Source organism: Thermobia domestica, chromosome 11, assembly GCF_964235325.1.
Source record: "Thermobia domestica chromosome 11, izTheDome1.hap1.1, whole genome shotgun sequence".
NCBI lineage: Eukaryota > Metazoa > Arthropoda > Insecta > Zygentoma > Lepismatidae > Thermobia > Thermobia domestica.
Genome location: NC_137464.1, coordinates 56,719,469 through 56,737,210, shown reverse-complemented (window position 1 = coordinate 56,737,210; position 17,742 = coordinate 56,719,469). Strand labels below are relative to the sequence as shown.

Sequence of the window (17,742 nt, the reverse complement as noted above, 5' to 3'; positions counted from 1 at the left end):
AATATAGTAGCCAAACGTAAAATACGAAGCAATATACGTATTTATGCTTTGCTTACTGCGTACCTAACACAATACTTGTTATATTGTTCAAAGTTCCAAATGACTCTCTTCAAGAGGAAGTCTGATAAAAACGTAGATAAGTAATTTTATCTAGAAATTCTGTTTAGCACAAATTAACTTAAAATAAAATTGAACGACAATAATTTCGTCCTTTATATGAGCTTTCTTTTAAAAAAGTAAAGAAAAGAGAAGGACATTTTATATCGTTGAACTCATCCAATCTTCATCAAACGTAGTATAGTGATAAAACTTTACATGCTAATGTTACTGAAATTGAGCGTTTTTTTGTCACAATCGAGGCTATATGAAACGTGGATCAACAGTTTAAGATGTAATCAGTGCCTCCACGATGCGTTCAATGCTTTCCCACCGGGAAAGGAACATGGAACAACGTGTACCAAAGACGCGTACCAGAGATAGCGTGCGTCGATGGAAACTTGACCCACTATGACCCAACACCCACCATGAACCACTCTGACCCACTGTGACCCATCGTTGTCTCTCCACTGACTAAAGAGTTTACACTTATAATAATACAAGGCTGTGAAATTATCACTAATCCGAGTTTGAATTTCTACGGACAAGCACTCAAGCACCGTTCTGTTACAATACCGATGGACCTTTACGATGTAAAATAGTAAAGTGTTTGTCATACGATGAATTTCAATTTAGTTACCATATATAATTATTTTCTTGTTGAATTACAGATACTTTTCAGTGGAAAATAGGATAAAATTTGAACGTCTCAAATCAAAGTAAAATAGACCAATACATATGTAAAAAGTGTAAAATTTTCCATATAATTAAGCATACCGTACAAACTTAAATTTCCATGTAATTAAGCTTACAGCACAAATGTTATGTGTATGCTTTTTTCTCATAATGTTATGGTTTTATTACCTTGTGCTCTGAACGCTCCATAAAACAAATACAAGTTTCAGCAATTATTATAAAAGAAAGCAATGGATACAACATGCGAAGTACTGTAGTTTTTGTTTCTCAATTTATTTCTCAACTAATATCGATCGCTTTCGATTGTTCAAACATATCAACCCCTAACAATTTCCCATATATAGACAGTGTTCCCCTATTAAAAGAGAATTTTTTAAAAATTGCTAGAACATGTTCTGTTTACTTTTAATAAAGAGTTAGTTCTGTCTATTTTCTTGCGAATTCTTTTATCCCGGACAGACGGACACATGAATAAACATTTTGTATCCCGAACAGACGACACATGAATAAACATTTTGTCTCCCGAACGGACACACGAATAAACATTTTGTACCTCAGACGGACACATCTCCTGGACGCACACATGTTTAAACATTTTGTATCTTCCGAACGGAGACACGAATAAACATTTCGTATCTCCCGGACGGACGAATACATTTGGACAGACAAAGTAAAGATAATATTTAATAAAAAGAAGTTTTGGTTGAAAATCCTAACTCCTTATAAATAAAATCTAAGTGCAAATTAGTGGCTATGTCTTGGGAAATCTCGCTCCGAATGAAATATAATTTTCGACAACTGATCTACTGAGCGTGAAATCTTTTAGTGAAATCTAAAAATGCCCTCTTCTTTCAAGTTTGTCATATGGTAACTAGACTTGCCACCAGTCCTGATTTTTGTTGAGACAGTTCTGATTTCAGAAAAAGTGTCCCGACATAACTTTTTCAGTAATTCAAACGTCTCGACTGTTATTTTTATTGATGAATTTAATTGATTGTTTAAAAGTTCATTGGGGACTGCAGCAGCAAGGCTATTTGTCTCTGTTTACTAATAAAGTTAGTTATTAATATTATTGGAATTTAGTTTACATGTTATTATACTGAGCCTTCAAAATAAGACGAAACCTCACTACAGCTGCACGGAGGCAGACAAGTAGCAACGTGCCCTGCAACAGAAAGACGTAGCTAGTAATAACATTATGTTCAAAGGCTAGGTACTATTTAAATTGGTCGTATATGATTTAACGTATATATGAACTAAATTGTCTTTCTTCCCTTTTTATAAACTAGACAAATATGATTTGCTCTTCACTAAAAAGACTTATATTACATTATTTTCGGAAAAGGGACCGCTGGGACGTTAGTTCTTCCCCCTCTAATCCATTATCTAAATGAAACGTTCCTACATTTTGCTTTAGAAAGGTAATAGCCCTAGTTTGAAAGGATGATAGTTGAAAAATATAATTTATAACACTGTTCAGTTCAAACACTAACCATTAAATGATACCGCCGTGTTCAGTGGTGCAAATCACACTGAGGAAAATACGTCATCCAGACAGCGATATATTGCACAAATATACGGGATCCATATGTTTACTACGTAAATCGTACGGAGCATGTTATTCATATGCTACATACTTACTGCCCTTTTCCTCGCTTAGATGTTACTCATGCCGCTGCAGGATGTCTGACATTTAACAGTCTTCCGTATATTACATACGACAACTATATGTTATTTACGTTCATCTGTATGTGGGATCCTTACCACCTATATACAGTGCTTACTTTCATACAGTGCTTACTTACTTTCATAGATGGAATACTTATGCGGAAAGTATTATAAAACATACGTTTGTTGCAGGATGTTACATATATTCGTTCCTTAAGTCCAAAATCTACTGGATTTGCGCATGTAACCTACGTTTTTACGTACAGTCCGCAGCAAAAAAATCTGCAACATGAGCATGTAAGTTTATTGTGAAACTACGCCTAACAGCGCAGGAAATCAACGTAACGTCTAAGTGACACGAATCACGCCAGGAGAAAACTCGGCGTCCTCCCCTCGGCGTCCTCCCCTCGGCGTCCTCCTCGGCGTCCTTATTTTGGAGTAAAAGACTTCGTCGTTTCACAATAAACTTACATTTTCATGTTGTAGGTTTTTTGTTGCGGACTGTACGCCACATACATTTTTCCTCCGTGCAATTAAATCAAGATTTTTTAAAATTCAATTGTTGTCATTTAAAGATAAAATCTAAAGAACTTGCAAAATAAAAACAAATCTCTATTATAAAAGGCATATAGGAAAAAAGGAATAGCAACAAAGCATTTCAAAGTAGTCGAGTAGATTCAAACGAGTAGATTTAAATAATGCTTCGTTAATTTCCACAACATGTACACGTGACAAAGTCAAGGAGACATGAAATAAAGTTCACAAAAAGTCATTTAAACGTAATATAATGATTAAATCTGCGTACTCCTCGTGATTCCACTTCATTACATTAGAATACAAGTACAGATTATCTTTTATATAATAGTAGAAAAAGCTCTTCCCACACTGACGCCCATGTGGCACTCAACTTCCCGAGTTCCGAGCTCGGATCTCACATAGCCTCTATTCAATTTAATAACTAGAGGATCCGTTATGATCTCAAAAGTAGTGAAAAGCACGAAATAAAAATACAGGATATAAACTGATGTATTCCAGTTACACCAGGAGCTCCATGACATTTAATGAGTATTTATTTTAAGAAAATGAAACAATTCATTTGTTTTAACTGATTCTCTTACAGATATCAGGCTTTATTTATAAAGTGTCTTTTTAATAACAGATAAATTGCTTCAACAATTTCTTTGAGTACTTGACCTTTACCTAACTAAACATATTAGTAATGTAGATAAGATTGTGAATAGATAATAATATTAATAATGTAATGTTTACTGTACAGAAGGATCTTTTGAAATTGAAAACTATGGCTTCCTTGATATTTTAGATTATGTTAAATTCTGCCACCTTTACATTAAAGTCGGTTAAATTCAGAAGAAAAATTTTACCACAATATACAGGGTGTTTCAAAACAATATCGACTACGTTTGGAAGGTGATTCCTGTCACCAAGATAAGACAAAATGCATAGATCAACCTGGGTGCACAAATGCTTCCTTTTGGAGTTATAGGCTACCTAAAACATAAAAAAAATCACTTTAAACGTTCATAGCTCCAAACCTACCGTAGTCGGGTCAAGATTTCACTTACGAACTAGTATGTGACCTATCCAAATATCCAAATTTCAGAATTCTACGGTACGTCCCCAAAAATTTGTATAGAGATAGTTGGTGAGCACTTCAAATTATATGCCCGTAGCCAAATTACCTCTATAAAATTGCTTGGTGAGAGTACCTTAGAATTCTGAAACATGCATTTTTGGATAGCGCACATATTAGTTCCAAAACGAAGTCTAGATCGAACTACGGTAGATTCCATAGTTTTGGAGCTATGAAACTTTAAATTTCATTTTTGCATGTTTTCTTAAAGCAATCATTTTCAACAATTGAATTCACCAAATCGGAATGATTCTTTGTCAGTAGAGAATAAATTCACGGAGGAAGAACTGAACTGAAACGAAATCTTTAACGTCTCACGATTATATATTTTAGGCTAATGAAGACGGATCAGAAATGAAAGCTGATTATTGCGAAAGAATTCGTGGAATGCGAGTGTAGAAAAAACGAGAAATTCCAATTAAACTCTCAAACACGAAGTTACCCACCACTTTGATGGTCTGAGATCTACCGAACAACCCTTCACATCAGAAGTGAGCACTTGATCACTGACCTACAGTATTGATCTCTTTGGAGGAAGAACTATGATTCCGATAGATGTATTGGTCAAGTGAATACTATGTGTGAAAAACCAATGTACAAAAAACCTTACTGACGCTCTAAGTGTGGAATTCGTAGTTTTTTGCATCCGGAAATGTTAAGGATGCTGTTGAAGTCTTTCATTCTCAACTGGTGGGCCCGCCCGTCCAGCAATCATGAACAAATTATACGTAGGTCGCCGTAAAGGTGGTTTTTAGTTGAGTTGAGTTGATTTTGGGTTTAACGTCCCGTTCAGCTCGAACCACATGAGCTCCCGCCGGGAATCGAACCCGGGTTTCCCACGCCAAAGGCAAGATGGTTTTTAATACATTTAATTATTTTTGTTAATTGTAAGAATGAAGGGGTCGTGCGGGTCTTAGTGTTTAAAAGGCTAGGAATTACTGTTCTAGTTAATTCTAAAAAATACAAATTAAATGAATAGTGTATAAAGACATCTAGCATACTGGATTTACAAATATTAAGTATCACTAATCATATAGGTCCCTATCATGAATATTAGTCATATATCATTCTATTAGTCTGAGAAGTGATTCTAATGGCGGAGGGACAAGGAAACGGAATTTCACGATGCAGAAGTAAAGAATCTCAAAGCCAGATGTTAGAGATATATTGTAGTGACAGGGGATGATATTGAGGAATAATACAAATAATTTTGATTCATATGGATAAAGTCTAGTCATTGTAAGGATATTCACTTGGCCTTCGTATTTGCATATTTCACATTATGATGTACATCATTCAAGAGGCTTTTTAAGATCAATTATATAAGACCTACGAATTCATCACTCAGGCTCGTAGCTTGGTGGTGACCATGGGGGGCTCAGCCTCCCTGAATCTTTCAGTTGTTTGTGACTATGAGTGTATGAATATTACGTGAACTCAAGTAAGCTCTCCTAAAATTATATCGCCCCCCGCCCGGTCTTGATGTTCTGTCAGCAATAATAAATAAAATAGACTGCTTCAGTAAGTACGCCAGAAAATTTTACTTGGGGGGGGGTGGTGTTCAAAATAAAAGAAGGTGCTCTCAGAATACTGATATACATTTTTAACCTTTTTTAATCCGATTTAATAATAATCTATTCCTTTTCTATCCAGGGGTGTGTGTAAAGAAATTTGAGGGGGCGGTGTTGGGGGGTGTAGATTACTCTCTGGACTGCTTCCTTAAGTCACAATAACTATGTTATTTCTTAATCTTTAAAACATTCAGTGAAACGTATTTTAAATTAAGATGAAATTGACATAGGAATTCACTGAATGATTCTTAACAGTGGCGACACTACCTTTTATTTCTTGTTGGGGGCAAGAAAGGGGGAGACAATAATTGGAGACAGCAAATTTTTTGTATGCAGAAAAATATAATAGTTTTTATATTACTTGACGTACGTTACAATACTTACCGAGCGAAGTAGCTCAAATGGTAGAGCGTTCGCTTCGTATTCGTAAGGTCGTGGCTGCCCACCATCCTGACTGAGTTTTCCTGTTTCCCTCAGTCCTACCAGACAAATGCCAGGATGCTTCCTACTATGCAGACCCTGGCCGATACCTTCCCAAATTTTCCCATTGTTATTGTTAGATATTCAGTATAAAATGCCTCTGGTGATTGTTAAATAAATAAATAAACAATACAATACGTCTGGGAGGGCAGGCATCGTCATTGGGCAGAGACACTCGCCCACCTGCCCCCCCCCCCTTCTGGTGATGTTACAGATTCTTAACATTTTCATAACTTAGAGGATCGCTAACCTATTAAGGCCTAAAATGTAGAAGAAACGAGAAGGAAATGTGGCTATGAAACGTCAACAAATAGAATTTTAAAAGCAAGAGGAGAAAAAGAAATATAGTTGGATAATAGGGAATGTAAAAATGTATAGGAAGTTCAATAGCACATTATTTTAGGAATGTAAACAAACCTAACATCCAAACCAATTTTAAAATTAAAAAGAAATTAGAAAAGAGAAATTTAAAGTGGCAGATTGTTCGTAAGACACAAAACATTTTTAATATCTACACTTACAAAAGCAGCAAACTCCCGCGTATCATATGTATATATTTCAATATTATTTATAAATGACAAGTCATACACTCAAAGGATGTGTCAGCCGGCAGGACAGTTCTTCCTACGAGATTTTCTCCTGTACTGAGACAAAGTAAGTCAAACATGTGTATCTCTGTTCCTTTCGAATCCTGATAGTGTACTTCTAAGTTTAACGATCTACAGTACAATGGTTGTAGCTCATTAAAACATTATATTTCATTGTTGCTTATTTTCCTCATTCAACTTTTGATGAAATACTGAAGTAATTCTACAGTTTCTTTGCGGGTCACCTCTGAACTGCTCCTGTACTATGTCCATTTCTGCATTAATAGAATCTACTACTAAAAGTAATAGATATTCCCTTTTATCTGACTTCGATCCGATATTTTGTCTTGAGTTATGGCTGTTTTTGCATTTTTTTCGTCAAATTTTCGGCTGGTCATTGAGCATCGGCATGCATTTCGACATCCAGATTGACCTATACATTTTGTTTTATCTTGGTATCAGAAATCACCTCACAAACGTTGTCAGCGTTGTTTTGAAACACCATATATATATATATATATATATATATATATATATATATATATATATATATATATATATATATATATATATATATATATAGCAGAAATACAAATAAGCAACAAAATTTTATTAGCCCAAGATGAGAGCTACTAGCCTACATTCCCATATTCCAATCATGATTTTTATAGTCTTTACTGTTTAAAAACTTGCCCGCACCGATGAACCACTCGCCCTGGGAAAGTAGGCGAGTGGTTATTTGCACGAAATATTATTTACCCTATATGGTATCCCCCTATATATATATACCCTATATACCTATGTATATATGGTATTGAAAATAAATCCGATTTCAATAAAGTGTGACAAAGAACGTGACATGGAAACTTTTAAAATATTCGGCTTATCTATTTATATATAGAGAGTTAAGTGTCATTGTTCCTGTATTAGATTACAAGCAATCTTTTCTTTTCATTTTTTATCTTTTGGTCAAATCTTATCAATAGAAACTAAAGGGCAGTATAAAAGAGTGTTATTTCAGTTTTGTGAGCACCGTAGTTAGCTGAAAATCTAGCTAAGATGGTTCTCTACTCATTCTTGTTGATCGTTGCAGTCGTCAGCCACCAGGTGGCAGGACATGGATTTATGTCCGAACCACCCCAGCGTTCTTCCATGTGGAGATCGGGCTTCAATACCCCACCAAATTACACCGATGGCAGCCTTAATTGTGGTGGATTTGATGTAAGTTGATTATAATTACAGCTTCTTTATTATTGTTATTATTAATTTTAACAGGAAGACATTTCTAGCAAAATGAAATTTGTAATCAATTTGAAATTTGCAGGTCATAATTAATTAGCAATAATTTTACAATATTGTTAGCGTTTAATGAAAAAATGTCCAAAAATCAGACATTTTAAAAAAAATCAGTATTCCAATCGGTGGATTGTATTGAGTAGAAAAAATCTCATGCGCACCTTTCGAGAAAATTGACAACAAATAATTATTTTGTAAACTTAAAAATTAATACTGTACAAGAACCATCCCATTATTGAAGTGAAAACATTTTGAAACATACACTAATTTAGTTCTTCATTACGACAGCAGCGAGACGATGGTGCATAATATATGGTTAATAAGATATAGCCTAAAATAATCAACCATCTTTAAATTTTAATTTGTGTTTGCCTAAAAATTGTCCAACCATAAGACATACCAAAACTTTATGACTACCTAACGAAAATCTACTTTTTATTGAGATATGGTTACCTTACATCTTGTAGTTTGATATTGGTTTCGGCGCCCTTTTCTCACATTTTGAAGACACTAACCATGGCAGCTCGCAAATATCCGAGATGTCATGCTATTTCCGAGATGATTTTTCATAGCTCTCTGGCCATTAAACTTTAATGTACCACCGGTCTTTCAAATTTTACGAATAAGCATCACATTAAAGATTCATCGGGCGAGATCCCTGTCACTGTCTGGGGGGTTCTGTTGTTCCTGTGACTTTTATGTCACCCCCAACAACCTTATTCAAAATGTAGCAGCTGGTCATAATATTTTGGCTGGTCAGTGTGTGTCGATCCGTAGATTAGGTTGACCTGAACAAAACAATATGCTTGAGGGTAAATTCTCATGAGCAGCTTTCAATAAAATCGCAAAAAGTAAAACTTTTTTGGCGCTAAAAATTGTACTTTTTTCCTAATGATGGTACCATACTCTCCACATACATACTACTTAGTAACCAGATTGTAACAAATACTTCAAGACTTTATTCAAAATTACATTTAGTCATACTGTTTATTTTTGAAGTCTAGTAAACGAGAGGTATAAATACAATAGTCTATACTAAAGTTGTTAAACCCGGTGTGTTTGTACTACCAAGGGTACCCGATGATCAGATTCAGCCACGAAATAAGGAGCTGGTGTGCAGAAAACAAGCTCACCATCCTCATTAAGGGATCAAAACATTTGACTTCATAATGTAACATTTATTCCATCTTAACTGTCATATACTCTAGTTAGCGTACAACGATAATCTGCATTTTACGCTGTTTATTTCATCCAACATGTTGGGCAAAAGTGCTTTCATGTATGCACTAACTATACAATAGAAAAAGAAGAAGAAGAAGAAAATGATATGATGTCGTGAGTAATCTTGTTTATAAATGTTGTATGTTTTAGTTGGTAGATATTAAATGTTTGTTGATTCGTCCTTAGGATAATAGTATGGTTATTAAGGTAACAGTTCCGTTCCCAAGAACTTGTTTATATATGATTATTACTATATGATATAAGAAGACGCCATAATATACGGAAATGAAATGAAAATGAAATCTTTGAGTTTTATGTCCCACGGTTATGCCGGCTAGGCTAAAGGAGTTGGTGATTATGAGAAATCAATGAAATGGTGTAATGAAGAAAGTAGGAGGAAACGGGAGAATCCCGAGGAAACCCATGCACACGGTGTTTGTCCACCACAAAGTTTACTTGGCGGGAGCAGGGTTTGAACCCGTGACCCCATGCACCAGAGGTGAACGCTCTACCACTGTTTACTGATTTGCAGTGAGTATTTTGAAATATAGTGCATTTAAGCAATCGAAACTAGTGTGTAATCTTTAAATATTTATCGTAGTGAGTAGCAAGAATATTTTTATATGAGTTATTTATATTACGAAAATAAAGTAAACCGAAGTGCGGTGTCGTTATAAGTGGCTTGAAGCAGGACACAACGGAACGTTGTTCCGTGAAACATTCGTCAATGTTGAAACCCAACATGAGTTCATATAGAGGCTGCTAAATTCATAAGGTGATTCGCGGTAAATATTTTTTTACAATTAAATCATTGACTATAGTTTTATTAAATTTATAGCATAAGTGTATCTTTATAGTAAAACTAGTTTATTTAATTAATAAGTAATACTGATATAGGCCTAGTTACCTATAAGTTGATATAAGAATAGCTGAAATCTGGGAATTCAGTTCTTCCACGCTTAAATGGAAAGTATCATCAGGGATACGCGGGGAAAAGGTTGAATATCATTAGTCTGTACTACTTTACTGTAATCTATAAAATATCTTTCTCTTGAGGGTCTTTAATATATGTATTTGTTTTTAAATCATAGGTGCAATGGCAACAGAATGATGGCAAATGCGGACTTTGTGGTGATGACTACGCTTTGGCCCAACCTCGCCCCAACGAATCTGGTGGCACCTACGGCACTGGGGTCGTCGGCAGAACATACAAATCAGGTGAAGTCATCGAAGTTAGTGTGAATATCTCAGCTTCTCACGTCGGCTGGTTTGAATTCCATCTGTGCGAACGTAACGATCCAACCGTGATGGAGACCGAAGAATGTTTTAGCCAACATATTTTGGAGCTTGCTGATGGTTCTGGCACCCGTTACACACTCGATAACTACAATTCAGGAATCAGGACCGTAGAACTCCAACTGCCCGCTGGTGTCACTTGCACCAACTGTGTATTCAGATGGCACTGGCAATGTGGTTAGTATCTATTTTTAAAAATATCATCAGTATTTTTTCATTGATTTTAAGTTTTGTGATTGTAATCGGGCATTTCCTGTGTTAAAAATGTCATTTACTTTCTTTATTCTTGCTGCTGTCAAATATTTTACATCTTTTTATGTCAAGTTACTGAAACCTGTCTCCAAAAAGTAGCATTTCAGATACTAATCAGAATTTAGTAACTTATTTTCTAGGTAAGTAAAACAAATGAAACTGGATGTGTTAAAACTATATACAGATAGTTATCAAAATAAAGAAAACATCTTTAGGTTGTAACATGTGACATTTGTGAGGTGTTAACACTGAAGGTGGGTTGCCAGCAAACAACAAACAACATATTAAACCCGACTACTATTGTTAAAAAAAAATACGTGAATAATAACAATGGATCTTCTTTCCTCCATCTGACAACTCACTGGCGTATATAAAATTTCGTCAACGGGATGTGTGGGATTCAAACACTCAAGATCATATCACTTTAGGACATGTGCCATTTTTACATACATATCTTCACATGATAAATGTATATTTTTACATGGTATCTTGTTCAGGAGGGTTAAACTCCGGATACCCATTCCTTGCATACGCCACTGAGATAACTTACTTCTTTATACAAGTTATTTCATTTAGTGCCATCCTTTCTTGGTATATGAGTTCCTTCGTGGCTAAGCGATTAGCGTACGCGCCTGTGGCATGGGAGACCCGGGTTTGATTCCCGGTAGGAGCTCATGTGGTTCGGATTCCACGTTAATCAGTAGGTCCCGTCTCATATAGTCTCGCTGCTGAAACGGATGTGAAACTCAAAATCAACAACTCAATTTTTGGAATGCTTCAATTTATTTTCAACTAGAAACCTTTTTTTTAATTTTTAAAACGAAAATGATAGGTTAATAACTTTTTAATTTATATGTTTGCAACTGTCTTGCGTTGTGAAGAAGCTACAAAGGGTATTTAATTCTTATTTTGAAAAGCAAATTTTGAAATTATTATTGCTAAGGGAAGGAATAAATAGGAGTTATTTTATTGTAATGCATCAAGCTTTTCGGAAGGTAAAAAAAAAAAAAAAAAAAAAAAATGAAGATGGGTTCATTTTCAAGTACCACTTGATAGGATCTTTCATTAGCATAATATAAATATATGTTTCACAAAACATGTAAAGGTTCAATAACGTAGATTTAAAAGAATTCGGACAATTTAAAATCACAAACTTGTAAACAAAGATTTTATTGTTAGTCATGTCCAAATAACGACAAATCGTCACAAAATTTAGAAATTTTATTTCTGGTCTTTCTGCATCAATGACTGATGGCGTCCTTCTGCGATTACAATATCCAGGAAAGTCGGGAAGAAAGAATGTAGTAGGGAAAGAAGGAAGCGGTATTGGATCTTTGTTTATTGTAAAGGAATTTACTAGTTGATATCAACAACTTCAAACCAGGCCGGTAGAAGTTAGGGGGCCGCACAAACATGTAGGGGGGCCCGGTAGAAGTTAGGGGGGCCGATCCAACCATCTATCACCATATTATAGTTCATTTGCAAACCTAACGTGAAAATTTTAGGAGGCCAGCAAAAATTTAGGGAGCCCGGCCCACCATAGACCCCCGTGGATACGGGCCTGCTTCAAACACAATTATACGTATTCAAATACCCAGTAAGATATGAGTGTGATTTAAATAATCTTGTTTTGAGATGTATTGCATTGACCAACGTTTTAGTCATCTTGTTCCAATTATTAGCAACTTGCTAAGCTTTTCACTGCTTCGACTATACCATACATCGATATTATTTTTTAATTGCAGGTAACAGATATGGACCATGTGGAGATGGTACCTCCGCCATGGGTTGTGGCATCCAAGAGACCTACAGGAACTGTGCCGATGTTGCTATCGAATAAAAGTCCATTTGCCACAGGATAACATCCTAGCCTGCGAATAAATCTAAGAAAAACACTCGAAATTTCATTGTTAACATCTATGTTTATATTTCTAGATCTTTTTTTTATTTCTGGAATACTAAAAGATAAAAGTGACACACCGGAATTCGAAAAATGTACATCAATTCTGTTATTTAAAGATTGGCTTATGTACACTTCAATTTCTGAAGAAAATAATTGCAAAAAATAATATTTTTGAAAGAATAAATTGTTTGTTTTACAAGAAAGTCGCATTACTCTGGAAACATTAAATTAAAAGATATATAAAATTAAGAGTTTTAAATTATTATATCTCACTAACAGCATTGTGTTCTGCCCCTTTTGCTAGAGCATAGTTAAACGCTTGATAAGGAGGATCAGTTTCATTTTAATGTGGAATATTATTGAGTCTGTTACGGTTCGCTTTGAATTACATGTCGTATTTTAAAGTGGCATAAGACAGCTTACATCGATTCTCTCGAGAACTATGCATGAGGACTTTCCCTCAGGTATATCATCTGATTCAACTTAACTAGTTCTGTCAATTTATATGTGTATGTCTTATCTTTGGGTATTTTCCAAATCTACAAGAACTTACTCTGGAATATCGTTAGTATCAGGTACGTGCAGGAATTTTATCTATTTATGATAGATAACTTGTGAAAGGATTATGACCAAATATCCAAGAGCTGGAATCGGTAATTATGTTATCGGGAAAACATTACACTATCAGTAGGCAGTAAGTGCATATTAGTGGCTCGTAACTGGAGAGATTGCTGTGCCGATCAAAGGGAAACCAGACATTGTTCACTGTTTATCGAGTTTCATGAGGGTAGTTTTGGGCTGCCGAAACATCAGACAAGTGTATGGTGAGGATACAATTGACGAAAGTATATGTCGTCTCTGGTAGGGAAAAGTCAGAGACAACGATAGAGGCTACCAAGATCAATTAAGATCTCGGTGCCTGCCAGCGATTTTAGAAGAGAATCTGAACCAAGATATAACAGTCAATCCGAATCCAACTCTTCAGTAATTAGCGAAATCTTTCCAGGTACACAGGACAATCGTCGAAAGAAGGCTTGTGCAACTGGATTTCACCACAAAGTTTGATTCTTGGGTTCCACATTTGATGAGTGCAACTAAACACCTGAGAAAAATAGTAGAATTAATATATTTTCTACAACTGGAAATATTTCAACTGATTCAATTTAAAAAAGCATTTGAGTTCTATAAAACATACAAATCCTACAGTGTTTCAGGATTTACTACAAATGGTCAAAAACCGGTTTGAAACTGAACTACTCATAAAAGAATGACCTTTTAAGAACTGTACAGTGGTGGTCAAAGATGTCCACTTTGTACTAGCCTCACTAAAACTCACGCTCACAATCTTTTCGACACCACGTTCACTCAACCTCACGCTCACATTATTCTTTCGACATTACGCTCATTCGATCTCATACTCACAATATCAATTCGACATCATACCCACTCTAGCTCACGCTTGCATCTTTTTGACATCATGCACACTCAATCTCATACTTACAACACCAGTTCGATATCACAATCACTCAACCTCACATTTACAACATCTTTTCAATATAATTTCCCCATTCTACGCACAAATATCACACTTATGGATTGAGTGGGATCCCTGTCTAAGTCTTGCGAGCGATTCTTCTATGCCCTGCACCTCTTAAGTCAGCCCAACGACGTTGTTCAAAAATTAGGATATGGTAATTTATGTCCTGGCTGGTCAGTACATGCATATGAGGGGAGTCCGAAATAAAGTTTCCCCTCTTGTTTTCCCAAGGAAAGTGAACGGCAATGGGCCAAACAAGACAGCGGTTGCACGTACAACAGACCCAGACACAAGTTCGTCCGCGATCCTGCAGATGGCGATATCACAGCGCCTGCGCAAAGCGGAGAGAGTCTCTCAGTCTGAGCCAGGTAGCTATATGGAGAGGAGGCGCGTTTTGACATCGTGGTTAAAGGAGTAAGTGCGAGCGGTTGTCCGCTATGAATGGGCACGTGGCGTATCGTTAGCAGAAATCCATAATCGCTTCGTGGAAATCTATGGGCCTGATGTAATGTCAAAACAAGTTTTGCGGAGATGGTGTCGCCAATTCAGTGGGGGCGGCAGCAAATACTGGACACACCGAGACCTAGAAGGACCTGCACGGTCACTACAGACGAAAATGTCAGAATGGTGGATGACATGATTAAAGCGAACCAGTGACTTCCATCTGTTTCCGACTTTGAAGAAGACCCTTGGCGGCAGGCGCCTTGGATGCAATGCTGGTAACAGTAGCTGTTCAACATTTCTTTCGTATGTAGAGCCTTGAATTTTTCCTGGAAGGAGTTTTGAAGATTATAGACCGGTTTGACAAATGTCTAAATGTACGTGGTACTTATGTGGAAAAATAAAAGTACGTCTGATCTTGAGTGTCACATGCAATTTTTGGTCTTGCATCTCCACGTTTGTCCATAGTCGCTTGGGGAAACTTATTTCCGGAATCCCCCTCGTATCAGTACTGTGAAAAAAATCGTCCAAGCCATTTCAGTTGCCAATGGGCACAATTAAGGACAAAACGTACGAACAAGATAAATGGAAAAAGAACACGAAAACTTTTCCAGACATCTTCTTTTCACAACCAATTGCAATGGTTTTTCGTTGTGCGTGACTTCTACGCCATTGGATAAATTTAGAGGTGTTAGGAAGACTCGTATCGAAAACACGTTAGTAGGAGAAAAGGAGAGGAGAAAAAAGGTAAGAAAAATCGAGAAACAAAGAGGAGAGAGTTCAAGTAACGCAAAATCGAAGCAAAAGCCCCAACAGAATTACAGTTACTGACCGCACCAATTAGGCTGCTAGAAGGTACGAGAAAGTCTTCCTTAACAGCCTCGTGATCTTCTAGATACAACTTCCAGAAGTTCAATCCAATGTTGCCAACTAAATACAAAGAATATTCTGAAAATTTCACTTAAAAATATTGAAGAAACTCTCTCTAGGTTTATTGCAAGTATTAATTACTAATTTCATTTATACCGGGAGAAGAACAAACACTTTCATGAAGCTTAATAGGTAGGTATTGGATATAGACACTTTCAAATACACATTAAGAAGTTTTTATTTCAATGCTATTGCGTTGTTAATCAATAGTTCGAACTTACAAATAATATTTTGCCACTATTAGGATCATGTTTATTAGTAAAACAATAGACAGAATATGCTTCTTAATAGTGTATATTTCTCGTTTGCAGTATACAAATAAATAAATAAATAATCTATTCCAATTGAAATAAATAAATAAATAAATAAATAATCTATTCCAGTAGAAATAAATAAATAAATAAATAAATAATCTATTCCAGTAGAAGTAAATAAATAAATCATCTATTTCATTAGAAATAAATAAATAATCTATTTTAGCAGAAATAAACAAATAATATATTCCAGTAGAACCAAATAAATAAATAATCTATTCCAGTAGAAATAAATAAGTAAATAATCTATTCCAGTAGAAATAACTAAATAAATAATCTATTCCAGCAGAAATAAATAAATAATCTATTCCAGTAGAACCAAATAAATAAATAATCTATTCCAGCAGAAATAAATAAATAAATAAATAATCTATTCCACTAGAACTAAATAAATAAATATACTATTCCAGTAGAAATAAATAAATAAATAATCTTTTCAAGTAGAAACAAATATATAAATAGTCTATTCTAGTAGAAATCAATAAATAATCTATTCCAGTAGAACCAAATAAATAAATAATCTATTTCAGCAGAAATAAATAAATAAATAATCTATTTCACTAGAACTAAATAAATAAGTATACTATTCCAGTAGAAATAAATAAATAAATAATCTTTTCAAGTAGAAACAAATATATAAATAGTCTATTCTAGTAGAAATCAATAAATAATCTATTCCAGCAGAAATAAATAAATAAATAAATAAATAAAGACTTCTAGCACAATAAAAACTACTAACTTTATCGGACTGATAACGAACACTCATTTTTTTAATGCCATAAAAATATTGCTATCATACTTTTGCTAGGAGAAGGTTAAGGGTTACTTCAAATCGGTGATAGAGCTATTCCTTCTGGTGCGAGAAGTCTCTGTTCGACTTCAGACCATACAACTTTGTAATAAACAACATCGTGTCTGTAGGTTTTCTCGGTATTCTTCCATTTTATCCCAAATTCTGATTCCATCAACTCCCTGATAATTATTCGTTTTTATTAATCATCCGTCTCCTTCATCCTAAAGAACATAAATGTGGAACATTCAATAAGAAATCTAATTTTATTCTTTTTTTTTAGTACAACTTTATATAGGGTGGCCCAAAAGTAGGTATACAGTACCGTACTGATCAGTTCATTGCATTTTTCAGAGTTTCCCAAAAGTAGGTATACAGTCCTGTATGTGATATATATGTAGGTCTGTATACCTACTTTTGGGCCACTCTGAATATAGTAGTATAGCGTGCACATCTCACGAACTTGTTCCGAAAATCTCACGAAAATGGCCCTAAAATCCGCCATTTTGTACCAAAATTTACCCATGTTCCGAAAATCTCACGAAAATCGCCCTAAAATCCGCCATTTTCTACCAAAATTTATCCATGTTCCGAAAATCTCACGAAAATGAGGCTAAAATCCGCCATTTTGTACCAAAAATTTACCCATGTTCCCAAAATCTCACGAAAATGGATGCAAATTTCCTCTTGAATGTTTTATCATATATTTTAATACAATTTTATATTAATTTATACAATTTATACTGATTACTCACCGTTTTTCCCCAAGCCTTTAAGAAACTTGTTTCTTCTTTGCTTATTCCTCCTTCAAATGCTGAAAATACCTAAAGGAACTTCAGAACATGTCCACACAAGTCTTTTCGTTAATCTTGAACGCAGTTGGTCTTGGTATTCAAGAAACTAATTCTAAAGAAAGAAGGCACATATAATAAAAGAATGGGATGTTGTAAGATGACGTAACCAGTGGGGGAAAGGATCAGGAAGTGGGGGTGGCTGTAGCTTTGGTGGAGAAT

At 35.1% G+C, this 17,742-nt stretch overlaps 2 protein-coding genes across 2 annotated transcripts in view; one reads left to right on the top strand and one right to left on the bottom strand.

The window, feature by feature from the left end:
- The window catches only part of LOC145664075 (suppressor of lurcher protein 1-like), a 938,444-nt gene that overhangs the window by 203,953 nt on the left and 716,749 nt on the right, over positions 1-17,742 (bottom strand). The gene's annotated exons all lie outside the window — the stretch shown is intronic.
- On the top strand, positions 7,761-12,901 carry LOC145663560 (uncharacterized). The gene is made up of 3 exons (XM_081729667.1): positions 7,761-7,970; positions 10,358-10,739; positions 12,560-12,901. The coding sequence occupies exons 1-3, from the start codon at positions 7,809-7,811 to the stop codon at positions 12,652-12,654; spliced, it is 639 nt and encodes a 212-aa protein (XP_081585793.1). The 5' UTR covers positions 7,761-7,808; the 3' UTR covers positions 12,655-12,901.

Excerpts from the sequence above, each read along its gene's own strand:
- LOC145663560 (XM_081729667.1), top strand. The coding sequence starts at position 7,809 with ATGGTTCTCTACTCATTCTTGTTGATCGTTGCAGTCGTCAGCCACCAG. Across the intron at positions 7,971-10,357 it reads TTAATTGTGGTGGATTTGAT|GTGCAATGGCAACAGAATGA; the intron begins GTAAGTTGATTA and ends TTTAAATCATAG. Across the intron at positions 10,740-12,559 it reads CAGATGGCACTGGCAATGTG|GTAACAGATATGGACCATGT; the intron begins GTTAGTATCTAT and ends TTTTAATTGCAG.